This window comes from Acinonyx jubatus, chromosome C1 (genome assembly GCF_027475565.1).
Source record: "Acinonyx jubatus isolate Ajub_Pintada_27869175 chromosome C1, VMU_Ajub_asm_v1.0, whole genome shotgun sequence".
In the NCBI taxonomy this organism is placed as follows: Eukaryota; Metazoa; Chordata; class Mammalia; order Carnivora; family Felidae; genus Acinonyx; species Acinonyx jubatus.
In genome coordinates this window covers 34,307,969-34,330,282 of record NC_069381.1, presented here as the reverse complement: position 1 = coordinate 34,330,282, position 22,314 = coordinate 34,307,969, and the positions used below count along the sequence as shown (strand labels likewise).

General features: G+C 52.6%; 1 protein-coding gene across 8 annotated transcripts in view; it reads left to right on the top strand.

Moving 5' to 3' along the window:
• ERI3 (ERI1 exoribonuclease family member 3) overlaps positions 1–22,314 on the top strand; it is a 127,612-nt gene that overhangs the window by 96,247 nt on the left and 9,051 nt on the right. For 7 of the 8 annotated variants that reach the window (XR_003420219.2, XM_027059388.2, XM_027059392.2 and 4 more), the window contains one exon: positions 4,937–5,036. The exons of the other annotated variant lie outside the window; for it this stretch is intronic. Coding sequence is in view for 6 of the 7 variants with exons in the window: in XM_027059388.2 (XP_026915189.1) it covers positions 4,937–5,036 (100 nt within the window). In the remaining variant the exon portion in view is untranslated. The remainder of the gene's footprint in view (positions 1–4,936; positions 5,037–22,314) is intronic. 8 annotated transcript variants of the gene reach the window in all.

The window sequence follows — 22,314 nt, the reverse complement described above, 5'->3', positions numbered from 1 at the left end:
CCCTCGCAGGTAGTGAATGGGTGGGCAGAGACACCCTAGCAGCCATCAGTGCTTCTTCCTTCTTTTTGAAGGATCTGATGCTGCTGCCGATGAGGGCTACTTCATCTATTAAACCCAATACACTTGTCGCAGCTGCTAAGCCCCCGTAAGCCGCCGGGCGCCGTGTTTGTGATGGGACTGACAGTGCATGGAGGAGGCTGATTATACACGATTCCATTTCGCGGGCCCAGCAATGTAATTTCACAGGGCGATCAGCGTTTGCATGTAATAGCAGGCTGTGCTGAGGTGTCAGAATATTAAAGGCGCTAATGGCAAAGCTCCCTGTTACACAGGGGGCCACCCGCCGCGCCTACAGCAGGGCTGCGCGGCAGGCCCGTCGCAGATGGCTGGCCACTAAGCTAATGGGGCAGCAGCCAAGGCGGGCAGAGCCGCGAGAGAGGAGAGCCAGCCGGGAGCAGCTCGGCACCTGCTTCCCCGCGCATGGAAATTACAGCAGCCCAGGGGAAGGGAAGTGTGTGTGCCTTCCTGGCACAGGGCTGCGATGTTGTGGTTTGGTAGACCGGCATCTTTCACCCCAGCTCCACCTGCTTTGGATAGACTCAGGGGCTCCTCAGTCATCGTTCCATCTGCCCCACTCTTTGGCCAGGAAGCCACAGCTGGGCAGGTGCAGCTGGAGAAGTGGCACCCCAAGAATTTGGAACCAGTGTGGGAAAGGGACTTGGGCATAGGCTGTTGGTGAGAGCTCTTATGACACATTCCTGCCCCAGCAAAGTCAGAAAGCTTCTGGGTCCTTTACCTCCACACCCTGCAGGCTGGCAGGAAAGAGGGAGGAAGTGGGGATAGGATGCAGGCGGGACAAAGGGGATGGACGATAATTAGGCCCCTTGATTGATGCCAGTGTTGCCATTGGAACACAGAGCTGGGAAGCAGCACCTCAAGATATGACTCTTTCTGTCCTTGTTGGCTGCCCCAGCCACACCCAAGCCCTTGCCTGTGCTCTCACCAAGCTTGCTCCTGCCGTTCTCCTTTGTCCTTGCTGTGTCTCCCGCCTGGAATGTTGTTGTCAAACCTACCCCCCGCCCCCCCGCCGCGCTCCAGCCCTTCACTACCACTCTGTCCAGGAAGATTTCCTAGCTGTCTCCAACCCCACACAGGCCTGCTTGTCTCCATTGTCCCTGTGGGCAACCACAGGGGACAGCCTCCCTGATCCTCCTATTCTAATGGTTCCCTAGGTCCCAGCCTTGACTTCTCAGCCAGAATCTCTGAGACACAGCCCATGTCACCTTGTTCTAAGCTGGGTTCCTGGGCAGGCTCTGTTCAGATTCATAGAGGGATGTAATCTCCCAGAGGATGTCTGGAAGGAGTCGGGAGTGGAAGGATGTGCCTAGTAACCTGAGGGGGAGTTTGGTGCCTGTATGGGTATGCACACTTGATGGTTATGTATCTGATGGGGAGGGACTTAAGAAGTGAGTGCTGGGGGTGGTGGGCATGTGCGTACAGACATGGAGGGCCAGCAGGTGTGAGGATCCAGACCACACGTTGGTAGGAGCACAGATTGCTGTAGGACCTGTGTTCTCTGGGTGGCTCTGTCTGTTGTCTGTGGCTGAGGGGTACCTTAGATGTAGGAGCCGGAGGGAGCTTGTGGTGCTGTGCCTGTGGGGATTCCTTGAGGCTGGTGGTCACTTCTGAAGGTTCAGCTCTGCAGGGGTGTATGGTAGTGCCTGGGGGAGACATGCCAGGGTTCTCAGCAGGGGCAGCAGGGGGAGAGCCCAGGCTGAAGGAGAGCAGTTTTAATTAACCATTTTTAATATCATTTTGGACTTTGGCTGGTATGTGAAGGCCCCGCTGGAAGCAGCATTTGTAAAAATTAAATCCCTCTTATTAGGAGCTTGGCAGACCCATGTGCACGTGCTGCCCCCCTCCCCCCGCCCGTGCCCCCCTGAGGAAGAACCGGATGAGGCCATGTCACGGCAGCAATTGGTTATCATGCCTTATCTGGGAATAGGAAACTGTGCGCATGACACCCGCGGCCACGCTGGAGACGCCAATTCATCTCGCCCTCGCTCTGACAAGCTAGACTGCCCTTCCTGAAAGGCATCCGTCAGGCGGGACCGGGGCCTCTGCCTTGCCTGCTGCCTCTGTTTTCCTGCCTGGGCTCCAGCTTGCCCTGGTCCAGCCAGGCCCAGCCCGGCCCTCCTGGGCTCTGCCACCCACCGCCCCCCTTCCACATGTCCCAGTCTAGGGAAGATCTTGGGGAGTCATAATTATAATAATAATCTAATCACGGTGACACGTCAGGGCAAGCGTCTAATGTTATCTGAAGTGGTCTTCCCGCTTAGCTGCGATAAGACTCGGGATGACGTGCAGATAACGTTGAGCTGCCCTGTCCCCAAGCTGTGAGCAGAGCAGAGGGGCCTCAGCAGCCCCGCTGCCCGCCCGCCGCTTTAAGCCGGGAAGCGGCAGCACCTGCTAATGCAAGTGTTTAATATTTGATGGGCTGGGATAAAGCAGGATCACCTTCGAATTGAATTGAGTGTCAGCCGAGAATCTATTACTGAAATTCGGGTGTGATTTGACAGCAAAGTAGACGATGTTATTCTTCACTAGTTACTGCAATCTTCTCCCCGACATCACTTAAATATTTTTTTCTTTGCTTGAGTAAACACACATTATCCTTCTTTTTTCCCCCTTCCTTCCCTTTTTCCTTTTTAGAGGGGAAAAAAACCCATCCAGCTCGCCTTCTCCAGGCTGATAGGGTAGATTGTTATTTCTTTATTTGTCCTATTAAATGGAATTTCTGATCGTTTAATCCGGCCTTTGTAAGTGATTTTAAAGTACTTGAAAGCCGGCCCGCCACTGCTCTCTGGCCCACTGCGCTCCAGCCATGGCCCTGACCACGCTCAGCAGCTCTTCCAGCTGTGCACCACCCACTGGCTGCTTTCCCTCACTTCTGCCTGCGTTCCCCCGGCTCTGCCCTGGCTCCAAGCCAGCGTTCTCTCCCCTGTCCTTGTGCCTCACACTCAGCCCCCGATTTGTGGGTTCAGCTGTGGCGTGGGAAAACGTGGGAGGGTTGACTGGGAAGTTGAGTTGTGGCTGGTACCTCCATGTCAAGGAAAATGGCTTCGGGAGGGTGCTGAGGTTGAAGCACCCACAGGGCTGAAGCTTGATTCCTGCAGCTGAGAAGGAAAGGTACCTGCCCTCTGCCCAGCCCCTTGGCCTTAGCACCGACTCTGTCCAGCCTGCTGACCCCGTGTTGGACCTTCCTCACCATGAGGGAGTCTGTGATGGGATGGGGACCTCTGGGCCCAGGGATGGGTGGGCACACTACAGTGCCTGTCTGACCGTGGCTGCCGTCACCTTAGTTCCATTCCACCAGTGGCCCCACCACCTAGCTTCTGGGAACTCAACCAAGCTACGTTCCCAATGACCACATCCCATTTGCTTTCTTCCCCTGGGAGGAGGGCAGTCTAGGGTTCCAGGACTTCAAAGGTGAGGGATGGGAAATGTTTGAAGGGCCATCCAGCTATACAGCTCTCTGATAGAAGCCCAGGACTTTGCTTCCCATCAGAGACTCCCAACCCCCAGTGGGTACCCCCTTGTTGGGCTGAGCAGGAATTAAATTCCCACTGGGTCACTTAATAACATTCTAACCCTTGTAAGTCTCTTCTTTCTGGGCCTCAGTTTCCTCATCTGTGCTATCGAGTCAGTTGTGCCTGTAAGGGGCTGTGAGAAAAAGTGCCATCCCTGTCCTACCATGTACCACCCCCCACCACGGAGGTTGGTGCGGCCAGGTGGCGCAGAGTAGGGGACGGAGGGGGGCAATGAAGTGCTAGGGGCCTGAGCAGATCGATGCCCCCAGCACTTCCTTCCCCAACCCCAGGAAAACAATTAAGTACAGATCGATGGGTGGCCGCTTTGAATATGCATAAGTGAGCACTTGACCTTCAGCAGAGATCTGTTCCCCCAACCACACACAGTCTCTCTCTCTCTCTCTCTCTCTCTCTCTCTCTCTCTCTCTCTCTCTGTCACACACACACACACACACACTCTCTCTCTCTCTCTCTCTCTCTCTTCATATGTTCCCATCACAGCTGCTTGAGACCTTACCCCTCCTCAGTTGAGCCCACACATGGAACCTACCTAGCCTTCCATAATCTGGCCTGCCTCTCAGTCTAAAGCAATTAGACCATGGGCAGGTGGTTGGCCCCCTCTCACTTCAGTGTTGTTCCCATCTGTAGAGTGAAGTTTAGATATGTTAGTCTCCTAGGTCCTTTCTGACACCAGGCTTTATGACCAGCAATACTGTGGGGAGGGGCCCAGCAGAGTGCTGGGTAGTCTGGAAAGGCAGAATCTAATAGGGCTGCCTGGTGAAGGGGGTGCCCTGTTGACAGGATGGTCCTGATAAATTTTTTTCTTTAACGTTTTTTTTTTTTTTTTTTTTTTTTTTTTTGAAGGAGAGAGAGAGACAGAGAGTGAGCAGGGGAGGAGCAGACAGAGAGGGAGACACAGAATTTGAAGCAGGCTCCATGCTCTAAGCTGTCAGCACAGAGCCCAATGTGGGACTCGAACTCACAAACTGTGAGATCATGACCTGAGCTGAAGTCGGACACTTAACCGACTGAGCCACCCAGGTGCCCCAGGATGGTCCTGATAAAGGAGGGTCTTAGTAAATGGGAGCTGTCTAGAGGAGCCTGGCAAGGGGGCACCCAGTGGGGGTTGGGAGTCTCTGATGGGAGATACCTAGGACAAAAGGAGCTCTGAAAGAAGAAGGGGTTTTCTGGTGGGGGTCCTGGAGGAAAGGGGCCTCCATGAGGGGACTCTCATGAAGTGACATGATGAGAGTAAGCCCTTAGTGGGACGATTTGGCTGGAGGGTGGAGGTGGTAAGTATTGGGGACCAGGGCCTCTGTTAACCATTCTTGCCTCCTGTCTTCCAGGCTTACAGCTTCGCCATGGGCTGCTGGCCCAAGAATGGACTTCTAGACATGAACAAGGGCCTCAGCCTGCAACACATAGGCCGGCCCCACAGCGGCATTGGTCAGTCCCTCCACATATACCCCTGGCAGCTCAGTCAGTCTCGTGCCCGCATGCCCCAGTCCCTTGGCACACAGAGGGGTCCTTTGGCTCATTCTGTGCTCTAACGGGGTGCTTTCCATAGCTGGGGGGAGTGGGGAAGGAGGGTGGAGTGAGGGGAGAGTGGAACCAGACCATTGGAAAAAATCTCTCAAAACACTATTTAGGAGGAGACTGGGATCTGGTCTTTGGGTGGGTCACAGGTGTCCTTGGATTCAGGCCGAGATATCCCTGACCCCTCCTGCATCTCTGGTGGGTGATGTCCTCAGAGGGGTGGGCACGTGTCAGCTTACCCACCCCCCATGGAGCTAGAGGAGACTGTTTAATATTGTTTCAAGTCTGTGGCTACTAAACTGGGCGATCAATGGGAGTTAAGGAGATGAATTATTTAAACCTCACCAGCTTTTAATTAGTCGGGGTCCTTCTGACCGATGGCTCTGTCCACAGGGTATTGACTCCCCCGCAGGAGCAGCAGCCTCCATTGAGCGCTGCCTGGGTTGGGAGGGGCCACTTGGGGTACCAAGCGTGTGTGCACCCTCAGAGGGATTCCTGCCTGGGAAGGAGCTGGAGTGACTCTGGTTCTAGGCATTGGAGGCTCTGCTTCTGATATATCAGTATGGGTTTGGTGTGTGTGTGTGTGTGTGTGTGTGTGTGTGTGTGTGTAACAGTATATCTGTACATTTTCCTGAGGGCATGTGTCTGTATATGGAAGTAACCATCAGCCTGTGTGTGTATCCACCAGAAAGTCCGTTCATTTCTGTGTATCTGATTTTGTGTGTGTGAGCACACGTCATGCAAATGCTTTCAAGCAGGGTATTTTTAAAAAAAATTTTTTTTAACGTTTATTTATTTTTGAGACAGAGAGAGACAGAGCATGAATGGGGGAGGGTCAGAGAGAGGGAGACACAGGATCTGAAACAGGCTTCAGGCTCTGAGCTGTCAGCACAGAGCCCGACGCGGGGCTCGAACTCACAGACCGCGAGATCATGACCTGAGCCAAAGTCAGCTGCTTAACTGACTGAGCCACCCAGGCACCCCTCAAGCAGGGTATTTGACAAGCATAGGCTTTGTTCCAAGTGGGGAGGAGTGGCGGGGGGTGGGGGGTGGGTATTCCTGGGAGGTGCTATGACATTATCATAACCTGTGTACCTTTGGGGAGCTATGGTGATGGAGGGGACTGGCAAGGTATACCAAAAGGACCCAGTCACCTGTTACAGACTAGCCCTTCATCCTTTCCACGGACATCACTGGTGCCTAGTGGGTGCTGGGCATGCTGAGTGGAAGTGCTTGTCCTCAAGGAGGTCATATCCAAGGAGGAGACAGAGATTGAACTGGGTACCCAGGGTACTGAGGGATGTGATAGGAACACTTAGGCTGCCCCAAGGGAGGATTCCCCTGTCCTCAGGTGCCAAAGTGACTTCTGCTTCTTTATTTACATCTCACTGACTTCAGGGATACTCCTTATCATTCTTGCTGGGACACCCCACAAGGCTCTTGTGGGGTCCTGAGGGAAAGAGAAAGCAGTCAACATGCCTAGAGAATTGGGGATGCCCCACAGCAGCTGCTGTTCCCTTCCATAGGAGCTATTCCATACAACCTAGAGAAGACCCCAAACCTAGCAAGGTGATATGCTTGGGAGGCCAGCAGGGAGTTTCCTAAAGAAGAAAGCATTTGAGTCAGGAGATCCTTGAAGGATGAATAGGAGTTTTATAGGTAGAAAAATGGGGGAAGGGTTTTCTACTTAGGAGCAACTGTACATACAAAAGCATAAAAAGGCATGTTGAAAACAAGTTAGACACCTACAAGTAGTTTCCTGTGATTGGAGCAGGAGGGACATTTGGGTTAGGGAACAGCTGGAAAAGAAATGGGGAAATAAGCAGGTCTTGAATGCCAGGTTCAAGAGTTGGCTCTTTCATGAGGTTTTGAGGAAACAGGAGGTTTGTGAGAGAACAGCACTATCAAAGCTCTTACTCAGAATTGATGAGGCAGTATGTGCTGCACAAACTATTTCCTAGTAGACGCTTAGTAAACTCTTTGGGGTGGGGGGCTGAATGAACAAGTGAGTAGATGAATCAATGGGATGGGAAAGGGAGGAACCAGGGAATGAGGATCAGTGAGAAGACTTGTGCTGGCCCAGGCAGGGAGGGGCTGCAAATAATGGAGTCTGGGTGGTAGGAGGGACCAGTGGGACTGGGTCAGTGGGATTGCCCTGCTTCTGTGGATGTGTTCCAGGGTGTATTTGTGAGAGGAAGAGGTTCCTTCTTCCCACTCTGTTATTACAACTCCTGAGATGTTCCTTCCCTCTTCAGGAAAGAAGGTTTTTCCATCTGGGTGGGCCACAGGGGACAGTCCAAAGATATGAGTCACAATGGACTAAGGGCTTTGGAGCCAAAGGAAGTTCTGGCTCTACCAACCAGAGCCCTGTGCCCTTAGACAAGGGATAATGCCAGTGCCTCTCAGGGCTGTTGGAGAGGTTCAGTAAAGCTGTCTGTGTAAAGGACTTATGCAGTGCCTGGCCTGGCACACAGTGGGTGCTCAAGGAGCCCCCTCTTCTGTGTCCCTGACAACACCAGGGCCTCCCTAGGGTGCCAGGGGTTCCTGGCACAGGGTCTTTGTATCTTTGAATGTAGAGGGCTGCCCAGCCAGCTCCTAGCTGGCTCTGAGGTGTGGGTGAGGGTGCTTGGAGGGGAGGGAGGATGCAGGGCATTAATTGGGCTGGGAGAGGCGGGGAGGGGAGGCGTTGGTTTTAAGCAGTGAGGTTAATGGCCCTCGCACCAAAGAGACAGCGTTAATGAGCTTCAGCTGGCGGTGCCCCGAGTTACTGTGCGTGCTAAAAGGGTCGCGCTGTAAGAGTTTGATGTGGACTGTTTCCCAGCCCTGGGGTCAAGGGTCAGCTCCTGTCACTGGCCACTCAGGCTGGTCCTCAGTGACATAGTGCTAATTAACTGTGTGAGGAGCTGCCAGCCTGGAGTGGGGAGTGGTATGCATATTGGTGGGGGGGGGGGGCAGCATTGGTGATGCTGGGCAAGGGTCCCTGAGAACCCAGAGCTCAGTCATCTCTGGGATGTGTTTGGCTCTCCCACAGTGCTGTGTTGGTCGGGGGGGGGGGGGGGGGGGGGCACAATGTCTCTGTGTGCAAATCACCAGTTTTTCTCTAGTCCTAGAGAGATCTCCTGAGCCTCTTTCTAAGGTACGTGTGGTGGGGAGAGTTTGTTGGACCTACCTGGTGGGGACTCCGGCTGAGTTCTGAGTGGTGGTGGCCCTGAGAGAGCAAGGGGCAGGTATGCTGGAGGGTGACGTAGATGGCCTGGAGCTGTGGGGTAGGCTGTAGGAGGGGAGAGGGCCCACTGGGATGGATGTTTGAGGAGGAGCTGTGAGAGCCTCCTGGCAGAGGAGTGACCTGGTCAGAGTTGGGCTTCAATTAGAGCAGACTGAGAGTTTGTACAGGGAGGACTAGCGAGGAGAAACTGCAGAGGGGAAGGTTCAGTAAAGTGCATGGAGGTGATGGTTAATTCAGAGCCAGCAGTAGCCATGGGAATGGAAGTAGAGGACCAGGTCAGTGTATGTTTACTTTGCACCTATTATGTGTCAGGAACTGTGATAGATGTATTGGTGAAGATGACAGAGTGCCCGTCCCCCCACAGAGCTCACAGGTACTGTCGTCAAGACAGATACAGTTGGCCCTGGCAACTAAGGGAGAGGTAGGTTCAGGGATGGAGGCAGTAGAGCTCCAGGCAGAAAGAGGGTGTGGGGGGCTGTCAGCACGGCCTCTTAGGAGATGGATACTTCCTTCAGGGGTGGTGGATTTGGCCTTGGGAGCCTGGTGAACAGGATGATGTGGAGCGGGTTGTGGGTGAAGAGGGACTGCATGTACATAGAAAGGGTCAACAGGGGACTCACATTATTTGGGGGTACTTTTTATTAATATAATTTTCCCACCAGTTTTATGGAAGACAGGCATTATCATTCCCATTTTATAGATTAGGAAGCTGAGACTCAGTTAAGTGACTCACCTGAGGTCACACAGCCATTTGAATTGGAGAGCCAGGACTCAAACCCGTGTCCATCTGAGTGCAGAGTCTGTGTTCTTACCACTATGTTGAACCAGGAAGCACCTTTTTGGTGTCGGGCTTTGTGCTCTCAACAGAGATGTTGAGGAAGAATACAAGCTCACTTCCATCATTTCCCTCAGTTAATGTGAAACATACAGGTCTTGACAAAGCCTTGGTAGCAGCAGCTGAGGAAGAAAGGAAAGGAGACATTGCCACCCTTTCACCCCTGCTACAGTCGCCATCAGAGCCAGAGCCCAGCAACGCTTGGCTTTTGACCTCCTTCAGACTCTGACAGTTCTTACTCTGATTTGTTTGCTGTCTACTTCATGGACCAGGGGAATCCCACCCATTTTCCAGGGGCCACCTTTTCCAAGAATCTTGCCTGGCCTTCCTAGTGTGAATGTACAGAATACACCCTTGGACCTCTCTTCTGGTTTGTTGGGGGTGATGTTCAGGCCCTACATACTTGATCTCTCTAACAGCAGGACCCAGGCTTTCTTCCCTTTTTCCTTTTTGGAAATCTGCACAGGAAATGTCAGTAAAATTTCACCTGTTGTTGGGATATGGAGGCCCCACAGATTGCTGGTTTCAGCTGGCTAGGAGAATAACTGGACCTTCCCTGATGCCTAGCTGGGTGGTCCTGTCTTCCTAGTTCCGTAGCCCCTCTGTTCAGGGCCTGAGGAGGGTCCCTGTGAGGCTCATGGTAAAGAGGGATGGCCAAACATCAAGTGGACTCTCAGGAGCTTGTTGCCCAGCATGGTTTGGCAAAAGAGCTGGGCTGGCAGGTGGCAAGGTAGGGATCTGGCCCAGGGGGGCAGTACTGGCCTGTGGTCTCCCCTGAAGGAGTAGGGTGTCTATCAAGAGTCCAGTCAGAGCGCATTAGCTCTGTGACACGGATCTCATTAGCTCCCGTGAGAGGTGTCACTGCAGGAGAATCGTCGGCTCAGGGAGATGCTTGTACCAAAAGGAAGAAAGGACAGTGACAGCCTTTTCTCTGCCGCCTCTGCCGCCACGCTCCCTGGGCCGCCCGCCCTCCTCCTCGTGGGGGGGTGGGGGTGCTGGCTAATGAGCTCGTCTACAGTACAGCTTTGCCTTCCCCTCCTTGAAGTTCCCCAGGTCCCTCTGAAGACCTCAGGCCCGGGATTAGCACACACCAAACGCCAGCCCCCCTCTTGCCCAGCAGGGAGTTCCTTCTGATCACCCTGCTCTGCTACCATCAGCAAGGGAAAGGAGGTGGGGCCAAGACAGAGCCACTGTGGCTGGCAGGGAGGGGGCTTTCACCCTTGGAAGGCTCAAGCCCCTCTGCCTCTCTTGACAGAGTGACCATGTCTACTTCTCTGCAGTGGGCTCTTTCTTTCCAGAGTTGTGATCTTATCCTCCCTTTCCCTTTCCCCGTGACATCTACCCAAGCAGTGTCCCCATCCCTATCCGGAATGCTTCTCCCACAGCATGGCAGAATGTGGGGACAGTGGCCAAGGGTTCAGTGGGTAACATTTAGATCTAATTTAAGACTTTCTGGCTGAGCTAGAGGGCTTCAGAATCAGCTAGAGGCCAGTCTGGGCTTCGGATGACCTGAGGGTAGTGAAGTACTGATATAAGTCCCCTGCAGACCTAGTAGCTCTCTCCCTGGCTGTCCCAGAGAGGCAGAGAAGGGTGCTGCATACACACACACACACACACACACACACACACACACACACACACACATGCATGCACGCACCTGCCCACCCGCCCTCTCTGGCCATCTTCAGGGCTGGGACAGGAGGAGTTAGCACAGCTGCCTTATAGAGAGGGGGCCAGAGACAGCTGGAGTATGTGCTTCCTTGGCACTACCCCCACCCCCACCCCCCACTCCTGTCTGGTTCTTTCTGGTACGGCCAGAAAAGTGAGCAGATGGGGCATGGTTGGCCATGAGAAGGGATAACTCTCCAGGCATTGACAGGGGCTCCACTGGCCTGCCTGGAGGTAGTATTTACCTGGAGGGGTGCTCACTCCTTCCTTCCTGAGCTGACACCTCTAGAGCCCCCAGGACATCTGAAGAATTGGTCCTTGCCAGACACCAGGCTCTAGTCTTCCGTAACAACCACAGATGGAAAAACGGGTAGACGGATGGACAAGTGAACTGATGGATGGAAGGGGGAAGGTTCTGGTGTATGTATGTATATGTTCTGTGTGTGTGATGCACTGGGAAGTACAATCTTTGTTTCCCTACCTTCCTAGCCCCGGGCCCCGGCCTGGCCTCCCCTTGTCTCTCTCTGTATCTCCTGTCAAACCATCGCAGACGTAAATGACAAAGAAATCAGAAAGACAGATCAATGCCGGCCAAATTAGCACTTGCAGATAGACTGTGCGGGGATGTCAGCGCCCTGACCCCTGGTGATCTTGCAGCCTCCACTGCTGATATTATGCAAATTGCATCCATCTGGCAGGACCTGCGTGCTGGCTGCTTCTACTCAGAGGAGTAATGGGCTGGGGGTGGGCGGGAGTGTTAGAGCAAGAGTCGGTGGAGTGAGTGTGTGCGTGTATGTGCATGTGTGAGCATGTGCTTGAGTGTGTGAGGGTGTGTGGTGCCCACCAAGCACTGGGCGGTGATGGAGTGATTGACAGGGCAGATAAGGGGCTGCATTGGATTCCTTTGGGCTGGGGGATTAGGAGCAGCCACAGATGAGAGATAACTGGACTTCATTTCAGTTTATTTTCCTCCTTATCCCGGCTCCCCACCTTCACTCCCCGAAAAACACAATCTCTGTAGTTTGCGTTTTCATCAATATTTGCAAGTCATTACCACTGGTTTAAGGTGAGAGACAATGTCAGGGCCCAGACCAGGCCAGCCCCTCCCCCAATCACATACAGGTCTGGTATCCTGAAAATGAGCGCCATGAGTAGCCAGACAGCCTTCACTTTTGTGGTGTTCACAGCATTCCTCCTCCCAGACCCAGAACACTCCTGGGATGGGCCCCGCCTCGTGGACCAGCCCCAGACCCACTCAGCTGACCTAAGGCTACCTGGCAGTCTTTCAGCTGGGCCCTGCCCTTGCCACCTGAAGCTGCTGTGTAACATCCTTGCCCCTAAGCGTAGGCTCCAGCCTAGGTGCTTCTGCCCCTGATATTAGCTGTGCCCCTGGGAGCTGCTCTTCTCTTCTACAGGGCTCTGGAGCCTTCCCCACAGCTCCTTCTGTCCTTGACACTGTTGACCAGGGCCCAGACCCCACCTGAGCAAAGTTGGGCTATGGCCTGTGGAGAGGGCAACTTGGTCTGAATTGCCCATCAACACCAGCATCTGTCCACATTTGCTGAGTGCCAGATGTATAGCACAGAGGAGTTTACATGTGTTATCTCATTGACTTCCCAAACCCTGTGAGACAGGGGCTGTCACCACTACTGTGTGTGAGGAAGCCAAAGCTCAAGAAGATTATCGTTCACCCAAGGCTGCAGAGAAGGATGTGGGAGAGCTGGAATTTAAACATACATCTCTCTAAGGTCAGAGCTCTTCACCACCAAGCTCTGCTGCTTCACTGCAGTGGCCGCAGCCGCAGCCACTCACACCTCAGCATGCCTGGGTCCATTGAAAGGAACCACCCTTGTACAGCGGGCAGACACGTTCCTTCCGCTCCTGGCCTCTCAACACAGACCCTGACCCAGACCAGGCCCCCTGCCTGGCTGAACCAGACCAAAAGGGAGGGTTCAAACACATCCACCCTCAGGAGCAGTGTGTCTCAGACAGTCGGGCTGTAGCAAGAAGGACGCACAGAGGACAGAACGCACCCAGCGGCTGAGCCAGCCCAGGAATATGTCACCACATGTGGCACCCAGGCCCCTGCAGCTCAAGGAGAGGGGCTGAGCAGCTCAGTCCAGGCAGCTGTGGTGGCAGAGGGTATAGCTGTCCCAGGGGCCCCTCCAAAACTGGGTCCCCACTGTACCCTCCCACCAGGCAGGGTTGGGAGCTGGGAGTGCTAGGGACATGTCCGGGGACACGTGTGCAAGGGGAGCTTGTCCTAATGAGGAGAACATGGCTGCTAGTTAGGCGAGGGGCGGGCGGGGAGCCGCAGAGCTGATTGAAGGCAGGGGCAGGGGTCAGACAATTAGGCCCAGATCCGGCCGTTTGATGTGAGTTCTGAGGCCTCAAAGCCTCCCTTCAGCCCGCTCCCTCCACTCCCTCCTCTCCCTCCTCTTTCCTTTCTTCTTCTGCCCAAAGGCAGGAAGGATGGAAACGCTTACTCTCACTGTTACTATTATTAAACTCTGCAGCAGGCCAGCCAGACCCCAGGACTCCTGCCCACAGGGGGCACCCCAGGCCCCCAGGAGGCTTCTTGGGCCCCAGGGGCATCTGGCCAGAAGCCAAGACCAACCTGAGGGCAGGGATGAGCCGAGCCCCCAGAACAGGGTAACCTTGCTCCCTTTCTTGCTTGGGAGGCAGGAATGAGTAGGGCTGTGCAGTGGAGATTTGGGCCCAGGGCTGCTTTGACCATCACCTCCTGCAGCCACCCAGTTCTTTTCTTTTGTGTCCAGGGCTTGAGGGTGAAGGTGTGGTTCATTCACACACATACCCGTCTCATAAATAGTTGTCTGCAGCAATCACACCAAAACCTTGCCCTGCAAGATAAAGATACAGAGAGCCACACAGCCTTACAGAACTGTCACACTCACACACCACAGTGGAGTGTTCCCCCCACCCCCCATGTAATAGTCACACATACCATCACAGGGTTCCATACTTTAGTCACACCCAAGGTCTTGCACAAAAGCCCTGTCTCCTGCATCAGGGCCCTGGGAACTTCACGCCTCCCCAGAGCGTCTGGGAGCAGCAGTCGGATTTTGTGTCCAGGGTGGGTGGGTGGGTGCTGAGCCCTTCCGGTCCCCCATCCTGAAAATAAGCCTAGAGAGTAGGTACTGACCAGAGAGTAGGAGAAGCCAGATTGGGGCGGGGGGGGGGGGGGCAGTAGGGAGAGGGAGGGTGGGAGCAGAGATAAATGTTAGCTCATTTCTTCCGTAATTAGTTACTCCCTCATCCCCGCGTTGTAATTGTGAACAAGCTGTAATGTTTAATTAGTCTGTAAATGAAACCCCAATTTCATAATGGCCTGGCTGACAGGGCTAAGTGAGCAGGGGAGGAGGCAGCAGGGAGGTAATAGGGAGGGCCTGTGGGGGGATATGCGGGGGGGTTTGGGGTGGGGGGGCTTGTGGGATCACCTTTTCTCTTCAGCCCCAGTCTGGCCTCTGTCTGGGGACACTTTGTGACAGGGTCTGGTACTTGCACTCCCGACTCTAATGCCCTCTCCACTGGCCCTTCTTACCAGAGAGAAGAGAGGGAAGGGAAGACTGCTGGCACCCTTCTGCTCCCTTCCTACCTCTCCTCCAGTTCTCTGGTTGGGATGCCACAATCATTGCCCAACCTACATGCTTACAGTTGGAGAAGCTGGCTCTGGGGGCCCCAGTCTTGTGACTCCAGCAAGGATGACCCTCCTCAAATCATCCTCCTATGAGGCCTTTGCTTGGCACCTGGACCTCAGGATCTGGTCCTATACCTGAAGGAGCCAGTGATTGGCACAGGATAGGCCCCTCCCCCTCCAGTCACACTGCTAAGCGGATTCCAGCATGAGTGCCAGGCTGACACCCCAGGCCAGACCTTACTCTCCGTGGGTATCACCGCAGACTGTGATAAACTGGAGCTGCCGCAGGGGGGAGCCCCTGGCCCCACCACTGTCTCATCCATCGGTCTCCCTGTCTCCCCCACAACATCCTCACCGCCTGCACACGCCCCCACCCCGCCTGCTGCAGCCATAAATCTCAATTTACGAGGGCGGCTCTGGTGGGGGAAGGAGGCAGCGCCGCTAATGACGGCTCCTCAGCCGGATTTTTCATGTTGCACAGTCATAAATTTTTAAGAACAGCATGGGCAGCACGTTAGCGAGTTATCGAGGCTGCCTCCGTGCTGGCTGCCTGGCTCCAAGAGAGCAGAGAACCAGGCAGAGCAGAGGACACATTTAGGGCTGGGGTGGGGCCCAGCAGCTAGCCAGACTAGTCTGAAGGTAATGGTATGGCTGGGCCAAGCAGGCAGGCCAGCATGAGCCTTTGCACGGAGTGGGGCAGTGCCGCCAGAGCAGCCAGGAGCCAAGGACAGGCACGTGGGTGGGAACAGGTATGTGGGCACACAGACCATGGCATCGGGAGGTGCTGATGGATGCCTCTGCTCCAGGACTTGACACCATGACGTACAGGGAGCCTGGAGACATATGGATTTTCAAAGTGGCCACTTTGAATAGAATTACAAACCCTGGCCATGTGCATAGTGAGGGCTCTGCCCTGGCAGAGCTACACTTGGTTCATAAACAAGGTGCCTTTTGAGGTCATTCTTGAGAGCTAGGATCCCTGGAGCCACCAAGGAAGATTCCTGGGGAGATGCCCACAGAGGGGCAGACCTATGGATGTGATGGAGCCAGGAGCCTGGAAACAGGATGACCTTGTTCTAGTTAGGGCTCATCACTTCCTGGCTGTATGGTCCTGGGTAAGACATTCACCACCCCAGCCCTCTGTCTCTTCCTCTTTAAAATGGGATTGATGATGGCTTCTACCTCCCAGGCTTACTATAAAGCCTGAGTCTATTTTAAATCTCTGGAAAAGTTTTAAAGGGAGTGTCTGGGAAAAAGATCTTTGTGGGGGATGGTGGGGTGTTTACTTTTGATCAGCCATTCATTCGGAAGATGCTTGCTGAGGTCTGGGTACCCAGTCCAGTGCTGGGTTTCAGAGGTGAGGGAGGTGATGTGAGCACTTGTGGCTGAGGCAGGTCAGTGTTCCCAGCCCTGTACCTGGTCCCCACACAAAGTCAATGGGCCAGATCCAGCCCTGTCCTGCCATGGGCACACCTGAGCTGTGACGCCCATACAGGCCTTCTCATAAGCCCCAGGGTGAATGCTCACCTGAGTTTCCTAGTCTATGCAATTGAGGATTAATGATCTTGACCGTCTCTCAGGAGCCACAAGCAGAAGGTCAAGAAATCAGATGTTGCTCAAGTCAGCAGAGGTGGTGTGAGTGCGCGTATCAAGTGTTCAGGATGAGTCCATGGTAATCCACCAGGACAAACGCTGGTCATTTAGGGAGAAGAGCATCCCAAGCTGGATCTTGTTGGCCACTCTCAGGCCATTCTCCTCATGCCCCCGCACTCCAACACAAGGTCCTCCCCCACTTTCTGGAAACTGCCATTCCTTCTCTCACCTCAGGGCCTTCCCACATGGCTTTTTTGTCCTTGGGAGCCCCTCATTCCCATCCCTTGTCTTGATTAACTCCTGCTCATCCTTCAGAGCACAGCTCACAGTTTGCTTCCCCAGGGAAGCCTTCCCTGACCCCTAGACTTGGTCAGGTCCTCCCCTATGCACAGCTTCCTAACACCTAGCACTCTCCCTGCACAGCATTTCCTCACAGTCCAAAGAAATAGTTGTTTAACGCCTCTCTCCCCAACTGGATTGTAAGTTTCCTGAGGGCAGGAATTTACATCTGTTTGTTCAGCTTATATCCCCAAAGGGTAACCTTGAGTCTGACTCGTGTAGGCAGATAGTAAATAAAATGTGTTGTTTTGAATTAAGTAGAGCTGGGGTGGCCCTGGCCCACCCCTGGGTGCCAGGGCAGGGGGAGGCAGCTAGGGCAGTGCCTGGAGCCGAGGTGCTTCCCATTAGTCCTCATGATTAATTCACAGCCACACTGTGATGGAGTGGGCTTGTCCCCAGTCAGCGCCTCCGCTGGGGCCCACCTGTTAGCGACAAACAAACAAAGGGGATAAATAATGCATTGGGAGCTGAGCCAGGCAAGGCGGCGGTATTGAAATTAATAGGGATTAGCTGAGCAGCTTGAGGATGAAATATTTACCAGGTGGGACTGGGCTTAGGGAGGACAGCCCCCCTTGCGGAGTCCCCAGGCACAGCCAGGCCCTTCTCCAGGGCATCGTTGGCTAGGACTGGGGAGCCCCAACACCACTACTACCACCCCCAGATGCCTTGGTTTGCTGAACAGACTGGTGGCTGGACTGCTGAGAGCTCAGGTCCCAGCCAGTCTCCTGGCCCAGCAGGTCTTAAGGAAAGCAAGATACTTGGAAGGAGTGGCAGTGGGGAAGAGGCTGAAGCCCTCAGCACTTTGGAAGCTGGGAACAAAGACCTTGACTAGTTTTCAGGACCTGGGCATGTCTAGGCCTCAGGCAACACGTCAGGGCTGGAGTACGTTCACCTGTAATCTCATCTCCCAGCTTCCCTCTTTTTTTTCTAGTTCTTCCTTTCTTCCACTTAATACATGTTTACTGAGGGCCTCTGCACAGGAAACATTAGTGCCCTTGGGTTTGTGGTCTAGCAGGAGGTGACAGAGGCTATCACAGTGGAGGAACATTGGGTGCTGTGAAAACACATAGAAGGATTCCTAACACAAACATGAGGGCCCAGGTAAGGCACTTCAGGAAATGATAGCAGGGGTTGGGGCTTTCCAGACAAAAGGAAGAGCATGTGAAAAAGCTGAGAAGCAAAAGAGCCTGAACTTGGGGGTCGAGCAGGAGAGTGGGTAAGATGAGGCCTTAGAGGGAAACCTGGGCAGAGCTCTGGAACTTTATAAAGAAGTTGGGACACTGTCCTGAGAGCTGCAAGGTGCTGCTGTTGGAGGTAGTTGTTGTTTTAATTATGAACTCTTGAACTTTTTACTTTGAACTAATTTTACATTACAGAAAGTTTCTGTGCATCTCTTACCTAGTTTCCCCTAATGTTAACTAGCTTACATAATCACAGTACAATTACTAGCACCAGGAGATGAACATGTGTACTATACTGTTAGCTAAACTGTAGGTCTTACTTGGATTTCACCAGTGTTTCCAATGCTGTCCTTTTTCTGTTCCAGGATCATTGAAGGGTTTTAAGACAGGGAGTGAAATGACCAGATTTGTGGCTTAGAAGGACACCATGGAGGAGATTGGCGGGGGCACTGCTGTCTCCTAGGTGAGAGGTGGTGGTACCCTGGACCACGGTGGTGGTAGTGGGAATATAGGTTTAGAAATCACTGGGAAATATATAGTAGATAAAGCTTAGGGCTGGATAAGTTTGCCCAGGTTGAGAGTAGAAAGTGGCAAGAGAAGGGGGCCAGTGGCAGCTCTAACACCCACTTTGTAGGGATGATCAGAAGAAAGACGAGTACAGAGAAGCGGGAGGAGTTGGATAGAGAGGGAAGGTGATCTCGCTAAAGCCAAGGGAGAAGAGTTTCAGGGTGTGAGTAAGGGGCAGTCGAAACCTGAAAAGCTGCTATTGGACTTCAGCCCTGTGAGGTCGTAAGGATCATTAGAGAAAGCGGTTCAGTAAGACTCAGGTGGGGAAATCAGATTTGCAGGGTGGGAAATGAGGAAGACTTTGAGCGGTGGTTAACCTGGTTAGCCAGGAAGTTTGGCCATGAAAAGGAGGAGAGATTGGGTAATGAGACCTTGAGGCTTAACTGGAAACTTTGGTTGTGAAAAGGAGGAGAGTACTTGGGTACCAGCCACGTGGAAAAAGGAGTTAAGGCAAAGTTGTTTTTAAAGATGGGAGAGATTTGGGGTGCCTGAGTGGCTCAGTCAGTTACGCAACCGACTCTTGGTTTCGGCTCAGGTCGTGATCTCACGGCTTCATGGGTTCAAGCCCCGCATCGGGCTCTGCACTACCAGTGCAGAGCCTGCTTGGGATTCTCTCTCTCTCCCTCTCTCTCTCTGCCCCTCCCCCACTCTTACTGTCTCTGTCTCTCTGAAAATAAATGAATAAACTTAAAAAAAATTTTAAAGATGGGAGAGATTTGGTATATTTACATGCTTATGTGAAGAAAGCAGTGCAGAAAAACAGTAGAGACTATATCAGAGAAAAAGGGGATTGCTCATCACATAAGGCCCCCAAAAAGGAAGGGGAGTGGAGAACCCAGGTGGAGTGAGGGTGGGCTTTAGAAGTGCTGGCAGGGACGTACCCTCTCTCTTAACAGGTGAGAGGAGAGCGCCTCCTGTGTTTCCTGTGAAGTAAGGCACAAAGGCAGGAGAGGGATGGGAGTGGGGGGAGGGAAGGGGAGGGGGACTTGAGAATGGCAGAAAGTAGAGAATGGAGAGAAAGAGAATGCACACTGATCAGGAACATAGGAGATCGGCTGGGCAGTTTTATATACCCGGTTGAGGACTATGATTTTATGAGTGTCCCTACTCTATATGGTTGCAGTGTTCTCTAGTCACATTTAGCCCAGTGCAAACATAGAGAAGGCGGTTTGAGTTTTTTCCAGGCAAGAGTGATGGAAGGAAAAGGGAGAAAGAAAGGATTGAGATGACGGACCATGGACTCCAAGGTCCTGCGTGAGGTGTGTCGGTTACGTTGCTAGGACAGAAACTGCTTAGTACATACCTAATATCCGTTGTGTTCCTTCCTCACTGAATGGAGGAGCCCTTGTAGGGGCAGTAGTGTGTACCCAGTTAAAACGCTATTTTTTTAATTCCTCATACAGCTAGATAGGGTTATGTCCCTGAGTTCTGGCCAGTGAGATAGAAGGAAAAGCGTTGTGTGGGACCTTCAGGAACAGTACTTAAGAGGAAGTGACTCAATCAGGAAGTACATTATTCTTGCTGTTTCCTTCCTCCTCTTTCCTAAAATGTGGATGTGATGCTTGGAGCACCTGCAGCCATTTTGGACCATACGATAACCTAGAAATTGGAAGCAACATGCTGAAAGGGGCAGAAAGAAGTCTGAGCCCCTGATGACTCTGTGGAGCTGTAGGACTTTTAGTCACCTTAGATTGCAAGCCACAGACATAAAAAATTTTTCTTCAATAAGTTGTATTTTCTTCCCCTCTCTGTTTTCACGTGGGTTCCCATCAAAACTTGACTCTTTAGCCTTTTTAGTAGTAACATGGCCTGTGTCTTGAGATATAACAGGAAACAATTTGGTCATATGTTTCAAGAGAGCATAACAGGAGTAACCAACTTCCTGGCTTGAAATGACAGCGCCCTCATTGCCCTTTGCCCTCCCTCCTCCCTTTAGCTAAGTTTATGTTATAAGGTGCATTTGTTATATCATTCTCTTTCCTGTCTGTACCTTCTATATCAGTTACTATGCTTCTGTGCTTCTGGCTACAAGAAAAAAAAAACCCAGTGCAAGATACCTTAAATAATAGGATTTATTACCTCACAAAAGTTTAGACATAAGATGATGCTAGGGTTAGTTAATTCAGCATCTCAGCAATGTCATAAAGGACCCAGATTTTTTCCATTTTTCTGTTCTTTTATCTTCAACATGTTCTTCGCAGGCTAACTCCCCTCACGGTTGGAAGATGGCTTCTGCAGTCTCAGACATTATGGGCAGACATGAAAACATCCAGCAGAATATAAAGGACTATTTCCTCCTCATGTTTCTCTTCATAAGAGTGAAGTTTTCCTTGAAGGTCTTTCAGCAAACTTACCCTCACATCTCAGTAGCCAGAACCCAAGGCCACCCCTAAACCAATGACCGGCAAGAGGGATAGGATCTCCACAAGTGGCTCAGACACAGAAGATTCACCCTGGTCGTGTGAGGGAGGAGTGAGTTCTGCCAGGTTGGCAGAAAGGGAATGGCTATTGGGTGAGCAGTCAAAAGTAGGGAAGAAAGTAAAGAGAGGAGGTGGGTGTTTTATCTGGAAAGAGTAGAGGTATTAATGTTTCAAGGTTCCAGTGAGATGAAAGAAAAGTGTATTATTGCCAGTAACTAGGAAGATTTGAATTTAATATTTCAAAGGACGAGCAGTGGAGGATGTTAAAAAGGTAGAGGGTGTAACTGTGGAAATGAGTGGAAATAAGATACAGTAGAAATGGTCATTAGTGCTGAGGTCAAAGAACCAAGAGACTGGCAGCAAGTTTCTCAAATGACAGGTTATAGAGGCTAGGACAAGCAGGTCTCTTGAGAAGGAGGTAGCCAGGGTCTGGATTGATAGCACATACTCACAAGTAAGGTTTCACATAGGCTGCTGGCACACAGGTCTGGGGCCAGGTCACAGGTGCCTGGGGCAATACTGGCAAATAGCCTAACCTCTCTGTATCCCAGTGTTCCCATTTTGGAAAAAAAAATCTACCCTGGTTGGTCAGGCCACTCTGGAAAGGGGTAAGGCCATCACCTTCCTATTAAAGCCACTCAGGGACCTTCAGAAGATAGTCCCTCAGGAGACCCCTAGGGACAGAGTAAGATGGAAGCTTGGTTGGGGCAGAGATGGCTGCCAGTAATGGCAGATGTGCTCACCTATTCTCGGTAGCTGCCTCTTCTCCTTGCCCCTCCCCATCCAGGTTCCCTTCACTTGGCTGTTATCTGACTACCCTCTGGCACTTCCAGCTGTAGTATTCCAGAGTCAGAAGGAGGGTGAGGCTTCTCAGCCCCTCTGTCTGGATGGGGCCTTGGCTGGGAATGAGTGGGGGAGGCGGGCACCCGTTGTCATGGCCAGAACAGCCGCCCTGTTACTCTGGCGTATTTCACTTTTAATTCTGACATATAATGTAATGATCTTTTTTAAGGCCCGATGATATTATCTGCCTGACTAGATTATTGAGTCTTCATCATCTCCAGATAAATTTATGGCCAGGACGAGGCTCAGGATTTATCATCAGTCAATAGAGCTCGATACTCTAACAAGGCGTGTAATAAGATATACATATTTAATGATCCAAGGGGAGGAGCGCTAATGGGAGCCCAGAGTGAGTGGTCCACAGGGCTGGGGCTGTGCCCTAGGGCTGCCATAGCTGTAGGGGCATGGATGTGGTCTCTGCCCTGTGGTCCCCAACTCTGGCCTGTCTCATGACCGCCTGAGACTCTTCCTTGTTACGATCCAGAGGGAGAGGCAGACAGGGAAAGGAAGAGGAGGCAGTAGGGACAGTGTCAGAGCTGGGGCCTAGGCCTCTTCAGCCCAAAGGATGTAGAGACGCCCCAACAGAGAAGTCCTCTCCTTGCTTCTGGGCCTGGGGTAGGGGAGTAGCGATGTCCTTAGACCTGTACGCCCAGGCCCCTGAGCATTAGGGCGGGCCCACAAGGGGAGGGAGTGCCGGGGCTGCGTGCCCAGGCCGCGCTGATGGTGACGGATGGTTTTTCATTACAGCCTCTCAGGTCCTGCCCGCGCCCTGTGTGGAAATTCTATTTATTCCCTAATTTGTAAAAATTCCCTCTTTATCTGATCCCAATCAGGGCGGGGTAATTGGCTCTCTGGGGC